Consider the following 19,649-nt stretch of genomic DNA (forward strand, 5'->3'; position numbering starts at 1 on the left):
TTCCTGAGGTGGTCAGGGCACAGTCCCAGCTAACAGAAGAACATTACTGAGGGAAAACAGCTGCAAGCTCAAGGAAAAGGTTTCCTGACACAACAGCTTGTTACACAGAATCATACCATGGTAGAAAAGGGTCTAGGGTCAAGAAAGAAAAAACAATCTCTAGGGGATTTGTTAAAGGAAAGCCTGCTGTTAGGGGAAATGCCTGCCTTCAGCTGGTTGGAGACAAAGAGGTTGCAACACATATACTTGTCCTGCTCCCCCACGCAGCCCTCAGCTTCTGTTTCAGCCACTGCTGCCTTCTCTGAACTCCTCAATTAGGAGAGCGTTGGAAGCATTCCCACATCTCTTCTGAGCACAGAAACAAGCTCGAGCAGCATTTCACACATTTTATTGAGAAGGCAGCTCCTGTGACAGCTTCCCCTGCAGCACAACACCGTGAGGGTTCCAGGTCTTACACACTGGGAGAAGGCCTGCCATGAGTCAATTGTTTTAAGGCATCTCCTACTCCTCTTTGCCTAAATTTAGTAACTGCTTGTACTAAGGCTTCTACCCCAGACAAGCCCTTTACAGTGCACAAACTGCAGAGCTCAGAGTTACAAACCTACACAGGTAGAAATTAGCCATATTTATATTAATTAAACCTTTTAAAGAAATTAAGTTACAATAAAATTTAGTTTCAGAAGAAACCGCTACCCAAAATCCAAGCAAGGTTTCACAGCACACACTGAAATACAACACAACTCTGTACACAAAGTGACACACTCTCCCCCAGCTCGCTCAGGAGGGGAAGAAGAACAAGCACTCAGCAGGAAAACGGCATTTAGGCAGGTAACAACACTGAAGTGTTATTTTAAACACACAAATTATCTTAGATGATTTCAACAAACCTCAACTTGCAATAATCAAGTCGAATCAGTTGTTATAAATAAAATTGTAAACAAGGAAGTTAGGGGTTTGGCAGTACTTTGTTGCAAACAACTTGCCGTCTGGTGTCGGGTCAGAGAAGGCGATTTCGTTAATGCTCAGGTAGCAGCCGTACATGAACGTGCTCCTGAAAGAGAAAGCAGAGGTATCGGTGCGCTTCAACCAGCCAGCTGCTTTATCAGACTCCTAAAACACACCGCAGGGGTGTTTTCCTCTTTCTGCAGGGAGCTGTTATTTCTTCTGTCACTTTGCTTTCAAACCAGAGAAGATTGTTGCAAGATGCCAGTTTGCCCTCTCAGATTCTGGTGTAATCAGGAACCAGGAGGCATTTTAAAATTAGCAAGAAGGATAATGTAAGACTGCATACAGGTAGAAACCCCACACACACAGTTTTACATGGAAACCCAGAGGTTTCAGTTAAATATCTTGCAACAGTTCCTGAGTGAAGTCCACCACAGCAGTGCCAGGACTCTCATGGGCACCCACAGATCACCCAGGTCCAGCTGGCTCACACGGCCTGTAGGTTTGGAAGGTGTCACTGAGGTAGCACATCAAACCCTAACCATGGGAGGAAGTGGAGACCAAACACCAGCTGATGAATTTACAGAATACTGAGCTCCAGATATAATAATGAATGATTATAAATACATAAAATTATACACATATGTACTCATATACTTTATATGTCTGTATTTTATATACACAGAGTGAACAGATATGACACAAAGAAGATATGTGCTACTACAGGCTCATGGACTGCCAAGCTCCCCCTCAAGGCAGTCCATATTAATAGATGAAGGGAAGTTTTTAACTCTTCCTCCCAGTTTTGCCTGAGCTTGAAAAGCTTGGAATTTCCTGCCTGGAAAAACTCAAGTGTTTGGGCCCATCAACTTGACCAGTAAAAAAAATAAAAAAATAAAAGTTTTCCCAACAAGCACAGTTCCTCTTTGAAAATCCAGTCCATGTAGCTCTCTGTTCCAGTTATACCCAGTAGTTAACAGCGTGGCCCACACTTGTGTCAGATTTGAAATAAAAATATTACTTCAATATTAGATATACATATAATATCTGTCCATTTGATATCCTTCCACTGTGAACTGGGGATTCCAGACTTGCTTAATGATACAAGTTTATCCATTTCCCCAAGTTCCTCCTAAACACTTTTTGCTGCAATCATCATTTCCCCCCCAAGGATAAATCCCAGCTGGGATCCCAGCTCCCTGCTACCCTCCCACCACCTCTCCCTACCTGACCGTGTCCACCATGTGACAGGCGATTCCCTTCCTGCGCTTTGGGCCGAACACCCAGATCCTGCTGATGCCACAGATGGCGGGCTCTGGCTCCGTGGAGCAGCGCCAAGCCCGGTGGTGCTGCAGGGCGTCCTGGCCAGAGGACGGCACAGCTCCTGGCTCAGACAGCACCCGGAAAGCCTGCAGGGACAAGCAGAGGCATCAAACTGCTCCTTCCCAACAGGACGCAGAGCCACAGACCTTCCTGTGCTCCCAGCCTTGCTTTCTGCTCCCTTACAAGTCAGACCACCACCCAGCAAGGTAAACCAGAACCCAAACCAGGGTCAAATGCAAGCTCGCTGCAGTATCGTCCGTGCAAACTTGGCTAACTCCTGCCAGCAATGTCTCAAGCTGACAAAAGCACAAGCTTTTCCTTAATTTCTTTTTTTTGTTGTGTTTTTTTTTTTTGTTTGGTTGTGTTTTGTTTTTTTTTATTTCCTTAGTTTTATTTGCCCTCCTCCTGCCCCAAGCCAGGATTTCCAATACACAGGCTTAGGCAAACAGCCCCAGTGATTAGCCTGCAATTTCAGCCTGTCCCCATACATTAATAACACATACCTGCTTGATTGATTCAGCCACTAAGCACCCAACAATCATCTTCTCGTTGGACACAAACAAGTATACTTTAGTCTTGGCTGGGCAGCTCAAAGAAACTTGCTTAAATCCCAATTCATTATCTACAATTTCTCGCACATCTTCTGCCTAAGAAAACAAAACCAGAGAGAGGTGTGTTAGGGAACCAATGCGCACATTCTTTGACTCTGGCGTGAATCCTGTCCGAAAGGGGAGTCGTTCCCCCAAATAAGCCTGTGCTTACACAAGATCAGGCTCTAACTGTGTAGAGAATGTTGAAGAACAGGCTCTCACTTGTGTCTTCATCTCTCTATACCTCTTGCTCAGCACACCTGCATCTCAACCCAGTCCTTGGGCCTGAAAGGATCAGGTTATGCTGGCGTTGTAAGAACAAGAGCTTCAGCACAGGGAACAGGGTTAGGATGTGTCAGGGTGGGTGTCCACAGCAACCTAGATTGCTGCCGCAACCCCGTTCAGCTCTCCTGTTCACCCTGTGCACTGTCAAGCAATGTATGATCGTGCACTGTCAAGCAATGTATGGTCACACACTGAGGTAGTTCCAGGAGCTGAGCCAGCAGAAAGCTAATCTACAACATAACCCCCAAAATAAACAAACATGTACCTTCTTGACGGCATATTTTGGGTCATCTGGAAGAATCAATACAATTTTCCCATCCCAGAACTCTGCCACAACCCGTTCTTTCTTCCAACCCTGCCACAGAGGGAGGAAAAAAAAAAACAACCAAAAAACAAACAACAAGTTAGTGGTCTAGCAAAAGAGAGGAAGTGATTCAGTGCAGACTCTGGCAGATGAAGCTGTAATCTGAACCACTCCAGCTTTCAGGAATAAAGTCAAGTCATATTCATCAAACTGATGAAGGCAGACAGTTGCTGGAACTGCTTAACTTACACTTTAACCTCCCCTCTGGATGACAAAACATTTGCCTGCAGCTGTCTTGACTTTGTACCTGGCTATCACACACCACTTCCCCATGTGTTCTTCAGCTGAGCTGCGAGCACAGCCATCACCTTACCACATATCTGAGTCCCTCGAGGAATCTCTCGTGGTGCTGGATGTGCTGCGCTTCATCCTCCGGGCTAGCAGCCGTGTAGATCATGCTGCACGACTTGCAAACTATGGCACCAAAATGCTTCTGACCAGCATCCTAGTGAGAAACAGAGCCAGCTAAGCATTCTGAAGCTGTTCAAAACCACGTTCCGTTTAAAGAATGAGGTTGAGAATTAGTTCTAGTAACAATCATCAAAGATTCAAGTATTTGTTTTCATTTGAATCTGTGGAGAGGAGGACAGGCATTTGCTTATTTGCAGAATATTCAGAACTCTATAGCATTAAATTATCCAGGGAATGCAATCAATGCATTATTTGGAACAAGTCTTGAAATAGTTCAGCAACATCCTCACTGAGAAAACAATGTAAAAGAGCACCACAAAAAACCAAAGGAAAACTCTGTACCATGTTTTCATCAGTTATCTAAAAATAACTTCATTTTTATCTCTGTCAGTACAAAAATAACTTCATTTTTATCTCTGTCAGTATACAGGGAGGGGAAGAGAAGGAACTGAATGCCAGTTGTGCAAGCAAACAGTGGATTGCTCTTTAAGTACTGAGGTGAAGTGAAGCGTGGTTTGTTAAGGACTCATCTTACTTCTCTGCACTGGCCGATACTGCAGCAGCTGCTTTCCCTTCCCCCACATCCCCGTTCGGGCTTCCTCCCCATGTCACAGCACCCACAGTCTGTCCCTTGTGGGCCCAGCAGTTCGACACGCAGCTGAGGTGTGCCAGGCAGGCTTGGAGCTTGTGGCTGGCCAGCCAGCCATGTTCAGGGTAGTGATGACTGCTGAATACATGCTGCTGCTTTCCTCTCAGCACAGGCATTCATCTGGGTCTCTCCCTTCCATGGGGACCAGTTTTCAAAACACTCAAAACTTTGTATCTGTGAGGTCTCAAATTTGACAGAAACCATCCAAATGACTCAAAAGGTGCTAGAAAAGGCAGATCAGCAGACAAGAATGATCACATAAGCCCTGTTCCCTCAGGAAACAGGCTTGAAAATGTCTGCATGTCACCAAGTGAGAACAAATGGTTTACTAAAAAAATTACTCATCGCTGAGGGCGTATTTTCTGGAAACCCATACGTGTAATAGCTAGATGACACGAGAGTCTCAATAACACCGTTTGGCCTCCTGCTGCTCCAAAATCAGTACTCCACACCGAAGGGCAGCAGCAGGAAGGCAGACATGGAGCTACCAAAGAGGCACCTACTCGTTAACAGAGAGAGCTCCATTCAGGCTCAGCTCTCACTTGCACATTCCTGCTCCTGTACTGCCCTGGCTGACGTTTGCTGCTGTGGTTGCAGTGCTGTGCCGACTCTGTACGCACAGCGGGCCAGGAAGCCGTGGGAAAGGAAAATTATCCAGCCAAATCCACTCCTATAGCATCTATACAGGCTTGGCCGAGTTCCTCTTTGGCTTTTTTTTGTTTTGTTTTAAATATTATGTTACATAAACCTCTTTTGAATTCCAAAATGTAATAAAGTGTTAGTCCCAAGGAAAGCATAACAATGTATTTCCCAGCTACTACCCTGTCCTAAAGTGCTAAATATGTTAATCACTACTGTGTTACTGTCATCACAGTGTGGTTGGTTTGAGGTTTACACGTGAGGAAATCTACTTATCTGTTAGACTCAAGACATATTTCTTGTTTCCTCACCACCACGTCACCCCGAGGACCCAGCACACCCCAAGGGGAACCTTACAATGATCATCTGATCTCTGGAGCTCTTGCAGAGCTCTTTTGCCTTCTTGCTTTTCTGCGAGGTGTGAGATGTTTTTGCAGGTGGGCTGGACCCAAACAGAGAAGTCAGTTCATCCAGTGTAGCCTGCATCCTGAAAATAATTTCAGAGATGAAAATTAGTCACTGCAGACAAAGCTTAACATTACATGTTGGGTACCAGGGCAGGGTAGCAACTCTTATTACAGAACACCCCAAACTAAGCCAGGTACAGCATAGCTTCTTGACAGCTGTGGTGCCAGCTCCCCTGGGAGAGGGAGGGAAGGACAGGGACTCTAGGAAGTGCCCCACAATTGTATCAGAAGTTAAATAACTCTTGATTAAGCACCCCTCTCACTTCCACAGCCATCTCTTTCCAGGATATTGGAAATTCAGCAGCTCCTTGAACAGCTGAAGGGATACACAACAAACTGAGCAGCAGGGGGCCAGGTCTGTGAAGTATGGAAACTGCAGGTGAGGAAATAGGTGCTGTGCGGCTGCAATCGTCAAAGGGCTCAGGAAGATGAACACAGGGAGATGTGAGCATGTGCCTCGCTGTATGACCACACTGCAACCCACAGTACCTCAGCTTGGTCTGAGCAGCTCAGGAATCTGTGCCAGACTCCCGGACAGTGTGATATGAGGCAAGGATAAGGGTCCTACCCTGCCAGACTCAGCAGGGGAAGTAGCATTGTCTGAAGTCATCTTGCAAAGCTTCGAGTGTTCCCAATTTTGTGAGGAAAGCTGACTATAGAGTGCACACCACATCAACACCACTGTCCCCTCAAGGGGAAAAAAAGGGAAGAAAGTGAAAAAGTGAACTCCAATAACCTATGAAGCATTTCATCAAGGTTTCAATCACGGTGTACAAGAACATGTGACAAGGCTTTGACCAAGAATCACCATAGTTTGGTCTCAAGCCCACACTCTGTCTACTTCTGGGGTCCCCAGACCGCTTCCCCACTCAGCTCCTGCTTCACCACCACAAGTCCCAGCTCCTCATGCCAACACCACCTTTAGACCAGGGGATCAGCAGCATTTCAGGAAAAACCCTTGGTGCTCGGGCTAAGCTCTCCTCTGCCATCTAGCCGGGACATGTTCCCAAAGGGGAGCGGACCGAAGCAAGGCCAAGAGGAATTTTTCATGTTCAGATCCAGACATGGAGGCTTTATATGAATTCTTAGGTTTACAATGTGGGCTTCAGCTACAGAGAAGCACATTGTTAGGGGTGTTAATAATCGCACAGGTTTTCTAACCTACCTTTAGACTTCTGCATGTAAGGTGGCATTTCTTAAGCAATCTTCAAATGGGAAATTTTAACTATTGTGCAGTGAACCTTAATATGGAACTAATTTAGAGATACACCAAACAATTTTATAGATTTGGATACTAAGGAGAATTTCCAAAGCAGAGATTTCATGTAGGAAAAGCTTGTGCTCATCAGCTTCCCAGGAGACAACTGCAAATCCAAGACTGATTTTCAGTTAATCACAAACACCAGGATTTCCACATATTCCACGGTTCCACTTGTACCACGGAAGGTATTTGAAAAGCCACATGAGGAAGCAACGCAAATATTGCAATCAGATCTCTCTTTCAACACTTCTGTGGCAGAAGACTACAGTAGCACAACAACTTTTGGAAAGCTTATTTTGGCTCTTTTAGGAGCAACTTTAAGTGGGGTTTTTTTATGTTCACAATAAACTCATCTCAGAATGCTTTCATTGTTAACAAAATGTATCAAGAAGTTGATTCAATACGGGAGAGGCATTAATAACTCTGGTTCTTGTGTGAGAAAAAAAGTCTTTTTTCCACTAGAGGTCTGAGTACAACAGCAAATTAATGAAGAAATAAGCTAGTCAGAAGCACAGACACCAGGTAGTACAATCACACCTTACGAGTAAAAAGCCCCAGTGCCTACAAGTAATTTAGCAATATCATGCTTTTTACAGAATCAAAAAGCAAACTTCACATGCTTGTGCTTCATTTCCATCACAGTAAATAGCAAACTGTTGTGGTTTAACCCCAGCCAACAAGTAGGCACCACACAGCCGCTCACTCACTCTGCAATGGGATGGGAAGGAGAATCAAAAAAAGAAAAGTAACTTGTGGGTTGAGAGAAAAAAGATTTAATAACTAATGTAAACTAAGATATAATACTAACAACAACAATAATAAAAAAATAGTAATAATTAAAAGTAATATAACAAAAAGAGAGAAATTAGACCCAAGTAAAGACAAGTGATGCACAGTGCAATTGCTGACCACACGCTGACCAATGCCCAAGCAGCGATCTGCCTCTCCTGGCCAAGTCCCCACAGTTTATATACTGAACATGATGTCCTATGGTATGGAATGTTCCTTTGGCTAGTTCGGGTCAGCTGTCCTGGCCATGCTCCCTCTCAGCTTCTTGTACACCTGCTTGCTGGCAGAGCATGGGAAACTGAAAAATCTTTAACTTAAGTTATGCACTACTTGGCAACAACTAAAAACATCAGTGTGTTATCAACATTATGCTCACACTAAATCCAAAACACACTGTACCAGCTACTAGGAAGAAAATTAACTCTGTCCCAGCCAAAACCAGGACACAAACATCGCCCAGCAAACTTACAAAATACCCACTGAGGTGAACATGGGAAAGTGGAAAAGAAGCAAGTGCTTCTATTAAACCTTTTCACCCATTTTTATTACAACTTCTGCCTTTTCTTTGGCACCTAGATAAAAACTTCTGAGTGTGCTGCTACCTAGTGCTGCTGTACTAAAATTTCTCAGGTTAAAAAAAAAAAGTGCAATACAAAACACACCTGACCAGTGCAGTTAATGAACTTTGCACTTCAGGTGATTTCTGTATAGCACACAAATACTTCCCCAAGTGCTTACAGTGAAGATGTTGGTCAGCGTTAGCCACGGCACTGTAATATTTACAAAAGCATATCACAGGAAAAGTTACTATTGAAAAGCAATGAACCTTATGGCAGAGAAAGTTCAGTTTGACACTAAATTTAAAGAACATGGGTATTCCACAATAACAAGCCTTCTGAAATCTTTAGCTCTGTACAACTCCAATAAGCCAGTGCCTTCCCCAAGAGCGAGTCATTTCAACAGTTTAAAAATTAATATTGTAGGCTTAACTGGTAAAGGAGGTCAACTGTGACAGAAACAGAGAAGCTGCCAGTTCCTGCAAGAGCCACAGAGTGGCCTGAGGAGAGACACTGACCTGCCCTGTCAGCCTTTCCAGCATTACTCAATGAGTAAATCAACGAGTTAACTGGCCCAGTTAAACATAGAGTCAAATTTTCACATGCTGTAGCTGATGTACAGAAACTTAGCTCAAAAGGTTGCTTGTAACACAGAATTTCTTCAAATGTGGCAAGAATGCACATGCCAGAGCCAATTTGTTTTGCCAACTCTGGTACCTACTCAAATTTGTAGTTAGTGCTGTCGAGGGTCTCTGGCTGATGGGAGGTGCAGATCCCTAATGAACAGCCAGTACATAAAGAATGAAAGTTACTGCTCATTGTGGACACTCCAGATAGGGAGATACAGAACGCTATAGAAGTAGTATAAATAAAAACCCTTCTACAGGGCCCAAACACCACCAAGGCTATGGCATTCTTGGTGATGAATATATCCTGAAACAGTCCCCCTTGTTCTAATGACTTTATCATTAGCAACAGCTAAGAGAAAACTATTATTTCTTTTTTTGTTAAAAAAAATCAGCTAAATAATATGTACAACCTCACAAGTAAAATGTATTACAGACAGCAAGCAAATGTGTATTTCCTTATTCACAGGCTAGTATCCCCCTAAACCAACACAACTTTCATCTTTCATCTTCCCTTTAAAAGGAAAAAAAAAATAGCCAACCCAGTAAAAAACCCAGGCTCCCAAACCTTACAAGGATTGGGAGAAAGCTAAGCTATTGTTTTTAGAATTACTATAATTTAAAAAAAAACAAAAAAACAACCAAAGAAAACTGATTCTGCAGATATGGCACTTCTGATCATTCTTGGAGAGACTTAGCAAAGGTAAGCCTACCTTTTCTTGCTGGCAGAGGGTACACTGAATATGGGGTAAACAACAGCATTTGAAGGAGATGCTGGAAAAGACGAATGAAGTTATTGTGGTTTAGAATCCTTTTTAGTAGCAGAACATGTCAATACATGGAAACAGAAATTCAAATACCAATGAGACTTCAACACAACAGTGAAATTGAACTCTACAGACAAGAGCTTATAAGAGTACAGGGAAGCTGTTGATACTGCAGTATATAAAGGTTGTGTCCATGAATGGTATCCAGCCATAATTACCTTCAATTCACTGAAGTAACATTGATCAGGCTATCAGGTACTTTCACCTCTCACATCGGAATCACAAAGCAGAAATTTCCGCTGCACTAGTCTAGTGTTTCCTTGTCTATTAATTAAGAGTGTTAATTAAGCAGAGGTTTCTCCATTTTTCATTATTTTGGCTGAAGCAGCCTGAACCTATAGCTTCTTCATCCTGGAGAAGCTGGGAAATGATGGGCTCAGTGCTAGGTTACAGCACACAAGCTGCAAATTTTAGGATAATTTAGCAAAGACTTTGATAAGTAAAACAAGGCAAATTATTAGTTAGGAATATATTTTCCCTCAAGTATAAAAAGTTTAGGTACTAGACTATTTTCTGTTCTCATAGTTCAACTACATTCACAGATATTTGACAGAGAATTCATAGGAATTACAGAAACATAGTAAAGTACATAAGCAGAAAAGTGGCCCTAACAGCCGCCAAAAACACACCATGAAGATGAACCAGTTGTTTCTAGGAAACAGGACACAATAAAAAAGTCTCTTATTAATATCAGTAGTGGAAAAAGATCGTGAGGAGTCATGAAGACAATACTAACAAACAATGAAAAGCCTACGACTTCCTAGAAATGTAGGATCTTAGAGCGCCAAGGCACTTCTTGCAAAAGGCGCCAGCAGGCAAATAATGTCAGGCAATCTTTGGGAATGTGATGGCAACAGCTTTATAAACAGGTAGAAAACACAGTAACAAGAGGCTTTTATACAGAGCTGGAGGTAGCATAAAGAAAAGTGGCTGGCAGCACAGAGCATGTCACTCCTCAGAACAAGAAGAGGAGGCATGGAGAAATGGTGACCTTCAAGAAAACAGACTTCACTATGTTCCAAAAGTGGATAAATAAGTTCCCATGCAAAGCAAGACTAAAGGGGTGGGGGGAAGGAAGCTCAGGAGTTCTGGCAATTTCTCCAAGAAACAGATTAAGACCAGATGTGCCAGAAATAAGTGGAGGAAGAGACAAACACGGCTAAATCATGACTTTTTCCTCTCACTGGAAACTCAAGGAATCACAAAGAGAGTAGAAACCAGGGGAAAACAGGGCATCAACATGAAGGACTGAAAGGAGAAATGCCAAATTGAAAACTGAGTGCTACCTGGGAAGGCCACAGTACCAGGAAAGAATCCTGTAACAGCAAAAGGAAAATTCAGAAGTTTCTGCTACCAAAAGAGGAGGAAACACTAAAACCAGATGACAAACAACAAAAAATCTAGCGCTTTATTTCAGTCACCAGTAAAAGAATTAGTTGTGATGAGATCATTAGCGCAATTAAGACACAAAGGAGATCTGAACTTCCACAGTCGGGGAAAGATGTTGAGAGACCACTCAGATAAATTAGAACTTTTCAGGCTAGCAAGGATTGAATTAACCCAGGACTGCTGAGGCTAGAATAGTGAATGCTGCCTATTTTTAAAATGGAAAAAATGGAGAAACCAGGAAATTAGGATAAAATAACATGACTTCAACTCCTGCAAACATACTGGCACATGTTAGTGCATACTTGGAAGATGAGACAGCAGGTAAAGGCCAACACATTAGTCTGCCTTAATAAAATAATATGTAAGCAACATATTTTCTTTTTATTATCACTTGTTATCCCCAAGAGGAAAAATAATAAATGTCTTAAAATTAATATATAAGTTCTGAAAATTCCCTTGCATTAGTAGGGAAATATGGTCTCTGTAAACCAACCATAAGAAAAGGGGCAAAGTTGACTAGGAAAAAAATAATAATCATATTCAAGTACTTATTGTTAATAACTCACTGCTGAAACAAAACGTATAGAGTGGAGTTTCCTCGGTGACCATCAGGAGTAAACAATAATATATGTTTATAACTTTGTAGATAATACCTAGCACATAGGGGCATTTAAGAGTTTAATTTAAGAAGCATTCTTGTATGGAAAATGGACAGAAACAAACAGACTAAAATAAGGATGAGAGGAACCACTACACTTAAGCTGGGGCACAATAAGGGATAGGGAACAAGCCAGGGCAAAATAAGAGATAGGGATCAACCCTCTGGGCAGCAGCTGCATGTAAAACACTCGGGTTACCATCTGCCTCAAACCAAAGGCATCTCACAAAGTTTCCTGTGGAAATGTATGCATTCACTACATGTGAAATATATGAATCACTCCCTTCCTGCTAATTAGTGCTGGTAAGGCTCAGACAGAGATCTGTTTGGGAGTGCTGTACCAGGAAAGACATGACTCAGTCTGGAGAAAATAAACAAAAAAGTCAGATGCCTACAAATAAAGATTTAAAAAGAAAAGCTGAAAGAATCAGGGTAACAGTCCAGGGAGAAATTAATGGGGAAAAAACATAATAACAGGTTTCAAATACAGTAATTTCCCAAATCTTACTGGGAATGGGCTATGTAGTAAAGCAAAGAGGAAAGATAGGTTAGGCATCAGGATAAAACACAGTTTACATACAGCTTAACACTAAAACAGATTCATCAGGGAAACAGCAGAATCTCCATCATCACTGTCCAGCTTATTTAAACACAAAATTATAGGACAACATGGGAATTCAGCATAGTTGATCCTGCTGGGGAAAAGCCAGCAACCTAAGAGATTTTCAAAGTCTCTTCTGTGTCATTTTCCTACAGCAACAAAGGTCATAGACCAAGACATGTATAATCCAACTTACCTCGCTTAAGTGCCTCATGCGGAGATTGACTTGAAGGAATAATGCAATCATCTGACTCACAGGTTGTAGAACTGATTTCATCAACATCCTATAAATTAAGACAATTTTCTTAGGGCAAAACAAAACCTCTCCAGTTGATAAAGTTCTCAGACAGCAGCTACAGAATCACTTACACTTCAAGGGACCTTCACAATGAGCATTGGTAACACTTCATAATGTCAATTAATGGCTGTATTTTCCAATAACAAAATGCAGTCTTAGCAGACTACCCATCTCACCATTATTAAAGTTACATCTGACTGCTGAATTTGAAAGTGTTGCTGAAAACATTGCATCCCAGAACTGAGGAAAAGTTCATGTCCTGCAGGTTGCTCACAGCCTTGAGGCGTACCATCAACATTTCTCATCTACCTGCCTTTGACTACTGTAAGACCAAATTCAGCTTATGACAATGATTGTGGATTTTGATTCTCAACACCTTAACACCTATGTATGCCCCTGCTTTTGTTTTAGTGCAGGATGTGGTTGGTTTTTTTTCTTGTGTTTTTAAGTAAATCTTAACTATAGAGGTTTGTATCATTTCTTTACCTCAGCATTTCTGGGACTCTGCTTCATTCTCTGTCTACAACTATGCATCTTCACAGCTTTTGGAAGCCTCTTGCAAATGTTCTATAAAAATGAAAGTTTGCCAAACTGATTTTTGCCTTGAACTCTGCTCTTTTTATATATGACAGCGTATCATTTCCCATCAGGAACGCTAGACAGTCACCAGGCAAAGCAACCGGCTGTAGCAGAATCTGAGACTAGATCAAGGCCAAACTTGGTCTGTATTTAGTTTGCGGTAACGAAGTCACTACGTTCCCTTTTCAAACACTCTATACTTCTGGTTAACCTCTGAGAAATAGTTTGCCAACACAAAACTGCCATCACAGCAGAATCAAATGCTTTCACATTTGTTTGTGTTTTTTTTTACTGCATGTGCAAGGTTAGATTGCACAAGCTAAACATTTGTGGTTTATTAATGCTGCATTGTAAAAACATATTGACAATCAAGTCAGGAATGCGAGAGAGATACTAAAACAGTGCAGGTGAACAAAGGAGGCAATAAATTGTCTTTTATTGAACTGACACAGGAATATAGAACACATTAGCCCTATAAAAACAGCTTCCCATCTTGTTCACTACTTTCAATGCCTAGGATAAAATACTACAGTAGTATTGCACTGCCTTTTCCTACTTTCCTAAGTTTTAGATGCCAGAATGCAACAGCAAAATATGACATCAAGTGTAATGAAACAGTTTGCAAACCTGTTCTGAATTTGTATTTTACTGCTGCATGCGTTCCATTGCCACCCTTACCTTTCACACCTAAGCACCGCATTAGAAAGTGAAATCCACATACCAAACTAAACAATTCTCTAGCAAATCCTAAAATTAAAAGTGAGGTCTGGCAAGCATTAACTGGTTGACAATAAGTGAGACTCATTGCAAAGTTTAACCATTCCAGCACTGCTAAACATATTTGCATGAGAATCAAATTTATGTTTAGAAAAAACCCCTACCCAAACAAAACTTTTCTGTCACCAGGAGTATTCACTGCTAAGGTAGCTTATACCTCTTCAGTGATATACAAAAATGTTACAGTTCTTCAAACACAGACCAGCTCAGAAAAGTTGCTGTTGGTTTGTTAAAGCATGCGAAACCAGGGCTTAGCCTCGCTTCCTTGGAGAAGGGAGGTCTAGAACTAGCGCACATAGTTCCTGCTGAGAAAATAATCGCTAAAAAGATAAGCCTAGACCACACCAAAGCCTTCTAGTGCCACTTCAATTACAGCACAGGCTGTCCCAGCAAGCAACATCTTGTGACCCAGGAGAAATCTCTAGAGAAACAATTTTGCTTTCTCTGTCTGATTACTTCACTGGCTGAGGAGCACACGGGTGGGGAAAACCAAAATTGTTTTCAAGGAGCACAGCAGCAGAACTCGAGAAGTGCCTCCTTCCGCCAAGCTTTGGGCAGGTAAGGTTTTGCAGTTACCTGGGGAGGACACCCAGGATGTGGGCTCTTGACCTCCCACAAAACTCAGCAAGGTCAGCCTCGGCATTTGTTACATTTGTTAAAACATTTAGAAATTTATTTTTCAGCTGCCCTTTATAACAAAAAAAAGAATCCATGTTGTCTTTTGGAAAAACATCATGCAGAAAGCTTTCCTTTCAGCTGTCGTAAATGGAATATTTCACCACAACAGAGAGCTAGCGACAGACGGGGATGCTGAGAAGACTTCTTGAAAGTTTAGCACAGTTTTATGCCTTTGTAAGGCAGGAATAAATCTGTGAAAGATTTCCTAGGCAAAATCCACTAATATATCTAAATAAACCCCCTATGTCCAAATAACTGGAGCACGTGTTACTTCCAGCTTGCTAAGAAAGCTCTGTGTGCATCACCTGAAGGCCTCCGTGGGTCCTGATGACCCCTCTACTTACCATATTCTCTGCATCACTGTCTCCTGCAGCTGCAGACTTCGAAGCGCAAAACCAACCAGAGGTGCTTCTGCTTTTTTGCAGAGATGTTTTTCCTTCACATGCCAAATCTCTGTCTTGATTTGCACAGCTTGTAAAATCCTCCCTGTTTTCATTTCCCTTCTTCTGAGGCACAGAAATACTTCTCAATATACCACCCTCCTCAAGAATTTTGTTTCTATCAGCTGAATTAGACTTTGTAGTTGTCGGTGGTCTGGGCTGATCATTTTCTTGCAGACATTTGGGGAGAGCCTGGAGAGATTTAGTGTCTACAACTGTTTTTTTAGAGTGTGATTTCTTCCTGGCAGAAAAGAACGCTGCTCCCAACTGGAGTTTCAGGGCTGGTTTAACTGTCATGCTTAGGACTTTGAAGGGTGAATCCATCTTCTTTTTAATTAGGCAATTCACATTCTCTTTCTCCACACTGGGTTTTACCACTGGTACATCTCCTTTTGCCTTCTTAAGTGTTTTGGGGGCAGTTTTGCCATGCTTGGTTGAGTGCTTGGTTGGCTTTAAGCTTGTTTTCCTGCTCAAGTTCATGTTCATCTTCTCAGTCCTGCTGGCAGCTGGGAGATTTTCCTCCCTGTTCCTCTCACCCAAGGAATGGTTCTCATTCAGTTGTTTCCTCTCAAGAGGAGTAAGGTATCTCTTTTCCTTGCTATAAAAAGACACCACAGGCATAAGGGGCTTGTACGAGGAAGCGGGCTTTGGGGATAATTTCCTTGAGGACTCCCTCTGCGCGGCTGTGGGAACACTGGCTGCCTGAAGAGGTGAAACATCCAGCCTCCTCGACAGTGCCGGCTTCACCAGAACAGCCTCATTTTCTTTCATCTCATCACTGGAGCTAGATAACCATTTTATTTGAGAAGCAAACCAATCATTTCTTGATTTCTTGAGTGGAGACAGACCTTCAGCAAAGCCTATCATCATTTTCTTGACAGGAGTCTCAAAGGCCAAGGATGAACTGTAAAAATAATTACAGAGCAAAACAACACATGTACTATTGAAAGCTTTTCAATTATTATTTTACTTAAGTAACACTTAATTTTCACTGAGCCTAGTTGCCTGTACTGGTATATGCTCTGTAACAAATACAAATATCAAATAACAAAATACAATACACAAATATCAAAAGGCCTAAAACTGTCTCACCATTCTCCACATTTATTTTTTTTAAATAGCAAATCTATTTTCCTGCCTGAACTTGTTAAAGCACCTGGGAACAACAGTCATTCTACTTTCTGGAATGCTGCCGACAGAATCAGCGCTATTCATGATTAAGGAGAAAAAAAAAGTTTGATTTGTTTCAGACCAACTCTGTAAACTCAGATTTGTGCCTCTGAAAAAGCTCATGCATCCCCCACCCCTGTACGTAAGACTGATAAAGCTGGGGAGGAACTCACAATATTTTACAGCAGTTTCTGAAAGGCATGCACTGAAATCTCACTCTGACAGCTATGTCAGAGTCTCAAACCTCATTAGTAAATCACTAATAGCTTCTGAACATACTGCCTAAAAGGAGATAATACATTTACATGAAGGACACGTTCAGCCATTCCTGGTTGTAACGTATTTGGTGCACAACACAGTGGGGCATTTCCTCAGTGAGTATTTACACCCTGTCTCAGGCATTTGTCTTTCCAATTCAGAAATCAAACTTCACTCTTGGTCTCCCCAGCCCCACCCCAATATTTGGGGGGGGAGGGGGGAAGTAGACAACAAGCATGAGAAAAATCTGTTCAGCTGGTAGAGTTACTAAAGAATAAGAAACAAGCTATTCTTTTGGATTTAAAACTCAGCTTTTTGTTCATGGCTAGTAGCTCCTCCTTCACTAGATTTAGGGGGAAAAAATATCCATAATTGTTTTAGGTATACATAACAACAGAACTATTTTTCTGTTAACACTAGAAGACTATTCAGATAATTTGTGCAGACCTCAGTATTTCTGTACTGTATATCGAAGTCTTTCCAAATGGGAAAGACTGAGGCTTTACCACAAAGAAAAGCAAACATCAGGGGGTTTATTTCTTAAGTTTCTAAACAATCAGTTTTTAGGTTTCTACTGGTTATGTCTGGATAGGTGTGCGTGTAAGTGTCATGTATAGGGATATACACTTGACAGAGGTGACTGCCAAAACACGATTCCTTACTTTAATAACAGAAGAAAAATGCCCTAATGCAAAATAATGCAACCTACTAATGTGGGCCTGCAAAGTATCAGCTCAGTGTAACGGCTTTTTCTCATTTCTAATTCTGTGCTATGCTGTAGATTGAAGATCATTTTTAGATTCAATTTCCCTCCATATTAGATGAAACCTCTCAAGATGCTCAGTACAATATAAAAATGTTGTAAGTCACTGAATAACAAACACAGGCTGATGCTAACTGTGTATCAAAAGCATCTTAATATTTTTCCATTTTACATTAAAAGCTCTCAAGGATTTTAAACACCTATTTTATTCTATGTGCAGCAATTAATCTGGTTGTATTAGAAAAACAAAAGTCTATGAAAAGTTAACATACCCATCGGTATCAGTAGAACTACGGCTTCTTTTCTGTGGGGTAACAGCTGCCATGTCTTCACCAGAGCACCTACAAGAACACAATTTTAATAGGTGGAAATAGACTTCCAGTAAAAAACAAAACAAAAAAATCAGTAAAGGAGGAAGAGGAGGAGGGGGACTGCGAAGAAAACACCGAACGGCAGCAGTTCAGGCATGACAGAGACTAGAACAACACAGGGCTCTGTTTCAGTTGACCATAAGCCATAAAACAAACGCACACAGAAAAGATCTTCCAGGTCAAGTCAGATTCTGTCATCATGAACAAATGCATCCTAAAGTTCTTTTTCTAAAATGGAGTCAGATAATTCAGAAATTAGTTCTACTTTCTCTCTCTTGCAAAGCTCATTCCAGACCTCCCTGACACATTCCTAGAAACCTTCTTGCTCCTGTCTATATTTGCGGTCAGTTTATTCCTGTGAGGATTTCACGCTGGCATTTACCTCCCAGGCGAGACAGCTCTTTACCCAACAGACTTCTAGAGTTTCTCTCCCAGCTCCCATCTTGCCAAATACCATAAACCACGCTTTTTTAGCCTTCATTAACACAGTAGCCATTTAAAGCAGTTTAACACTCGATGCTGTTTGTTCTCAGTTTGAGATCATTATCGTAAAATATTAACTTTTCTGTTACATGGCTTTTCACAACTGAAACCCCAGAACTGAAACCCTTGGATACTCTGTATCCAAGAAGACTAGTAATAAGAGCTCATGAACTGCTAGAAATAATAATTTATTCAATAATCTACCAGTAGGGGGAAGTTCTCCTAACCTGCCTGCGTTAAGGCATTGCTGTTTTGGGGAAGTGGTGACTGTGACAGCTCAGACATGACAAGCTGTTGTCAAGCCCAGGAACACCAAGAACACACGCGGAGGCAGAGGATCGAGCCAGAAGCTGCATAGCTGCAGCAGGAGTTGTACAACCTCAGCACAGAGCAGTGCTGGCAGAGGGGAGCTTCAAGAGAGGGCAGGCAATGCCTTAGAAGCACAGGGCAACAACAACAAGCCAGCAGGTACCTGGGAAATAAGATATCGGGTACAGATGAAAGGGAGAAGATAAGAAAAGGACTCACTGTTGGCAGGAGAGTCAAGGTGTGAGGGTGGGGAGGGCAATCCTTATAACTCGCACTATTAACCTGATGGTCCCATAGGCCACTCCCTGCAGAGTGGCCCTCTGCTGCCAGCCCCAGCCACCCACACCCCTTCCCAAAATGCTCATAGTCCAGTTCCCAGCCAGCCCCTTACCCCAGAAGCCCCACACCTCAGTGCTGCATCAGACCTTCATCCCAACACCCTGCAAGCACACTACACCCTACTGGGGCACCAGCCCCTTACCACAGCACCCCACACATCTCCCACCCCCCAGGACCTAACCAAAGCCCCCCAAACCCCCCAGAAGCCCCCTCCCCGCACCTCACCCGGGACCGGGCCCGACGCTGCCTCCCCCCCGTCACCCCCACCCCACCATCACCTCTATGTAGAGCCTGGTACACCTCAGCACAGCACCAAACCCCCAGCCCGGGGCCCCACACTCCTCACATACATACACACACACACTGCCACCCCCACCATACAACGCCAGGCCGGGGGCCCGGCAATTCCCCCCTCAGCCCACACAGGCGCCTCAGAACCGCACCAAGCCCTGTCACCCGCACGCCTCGTTCCCCCTCACACAACTCCTACGCCTCGACACGGCGCCAAACCCTCACCCCTCCGTCCTCCACACACGCCTGAGCCGAGCCGGGCCGGGCCCCACTCCCCCCGGCCCCGGCCGCGCTCCCTCACCTCAGCGCCGCCTCCGCCGCCAACGCTCCCGCGCCTTCGAATCCGCGCGCCTTCTCCCGCCCGCCCGCCCTTCCCCTTACCATTGGCCGAGCGCCTCGTCACTCACGCTGTATTTCATCGCCATTGGCCTAGCTGCGGCGCGCCGCTCTGCGCCCGCCCTACCCGTTTTACAGCCAATCAGGTGGCAGAACTCGCCACGCACCCTCACCCC

The 19,649-nt window shown here is 43.0% G+C and overlaps 1 protein-coding gene across 1 annotated transcript; it reads right to left on the minus strand.

The window, feature by feature from the left end:
* Positions 1-772: 772 nt before the first annotated feature.
* On the minus strand, positions 773-18,445 carry ESCO2 (establishment of sister chromatid cohesion N-acetyltransferase 2). Its single transcript, XM_049819060.1, has 11 exons — positions 18,426-18,445; positions 17,617-17,685; positions 15,058-16,057; positions 12,578-12,665; positions 9,620-9,680; positions 5,564-5,693; positions 3,821-3,952; positions 3,409-3,498; positions 2,772-2,915; positions 2,173-2,354; positions 773-1,051 (listed from the first exon to the last, which is right to left on the minus strand). Exons 2-11 carry the CDS (start codon positions 17,667-17,669, stop codon positions 913-915), a joined length of 2,019 nt encoding a protein of 672 aa, XP_049675017.1. The 5' UTR covers positions 17,670-17,685; positions 18,426-18,445; the 3' UTR covers positions 773-912.
* Between the last annotated feature and the right edge of the window lie 1,204 nt (positions 18,446-19,649).

Source organism: Accipiter gentilis, chromosome 16 (genome assembly GCF_929443795.1).
Source record: "Accipiter gentilis chromosome 16, bAccGen1.1, whole genome shotgun sequence".
Classification (NCBI taxonomy): Eukaryota; Metazoa; Chordata; class Aves; order Accipitriformes; family Accipitridae; genus Astur; species Astur gentilis.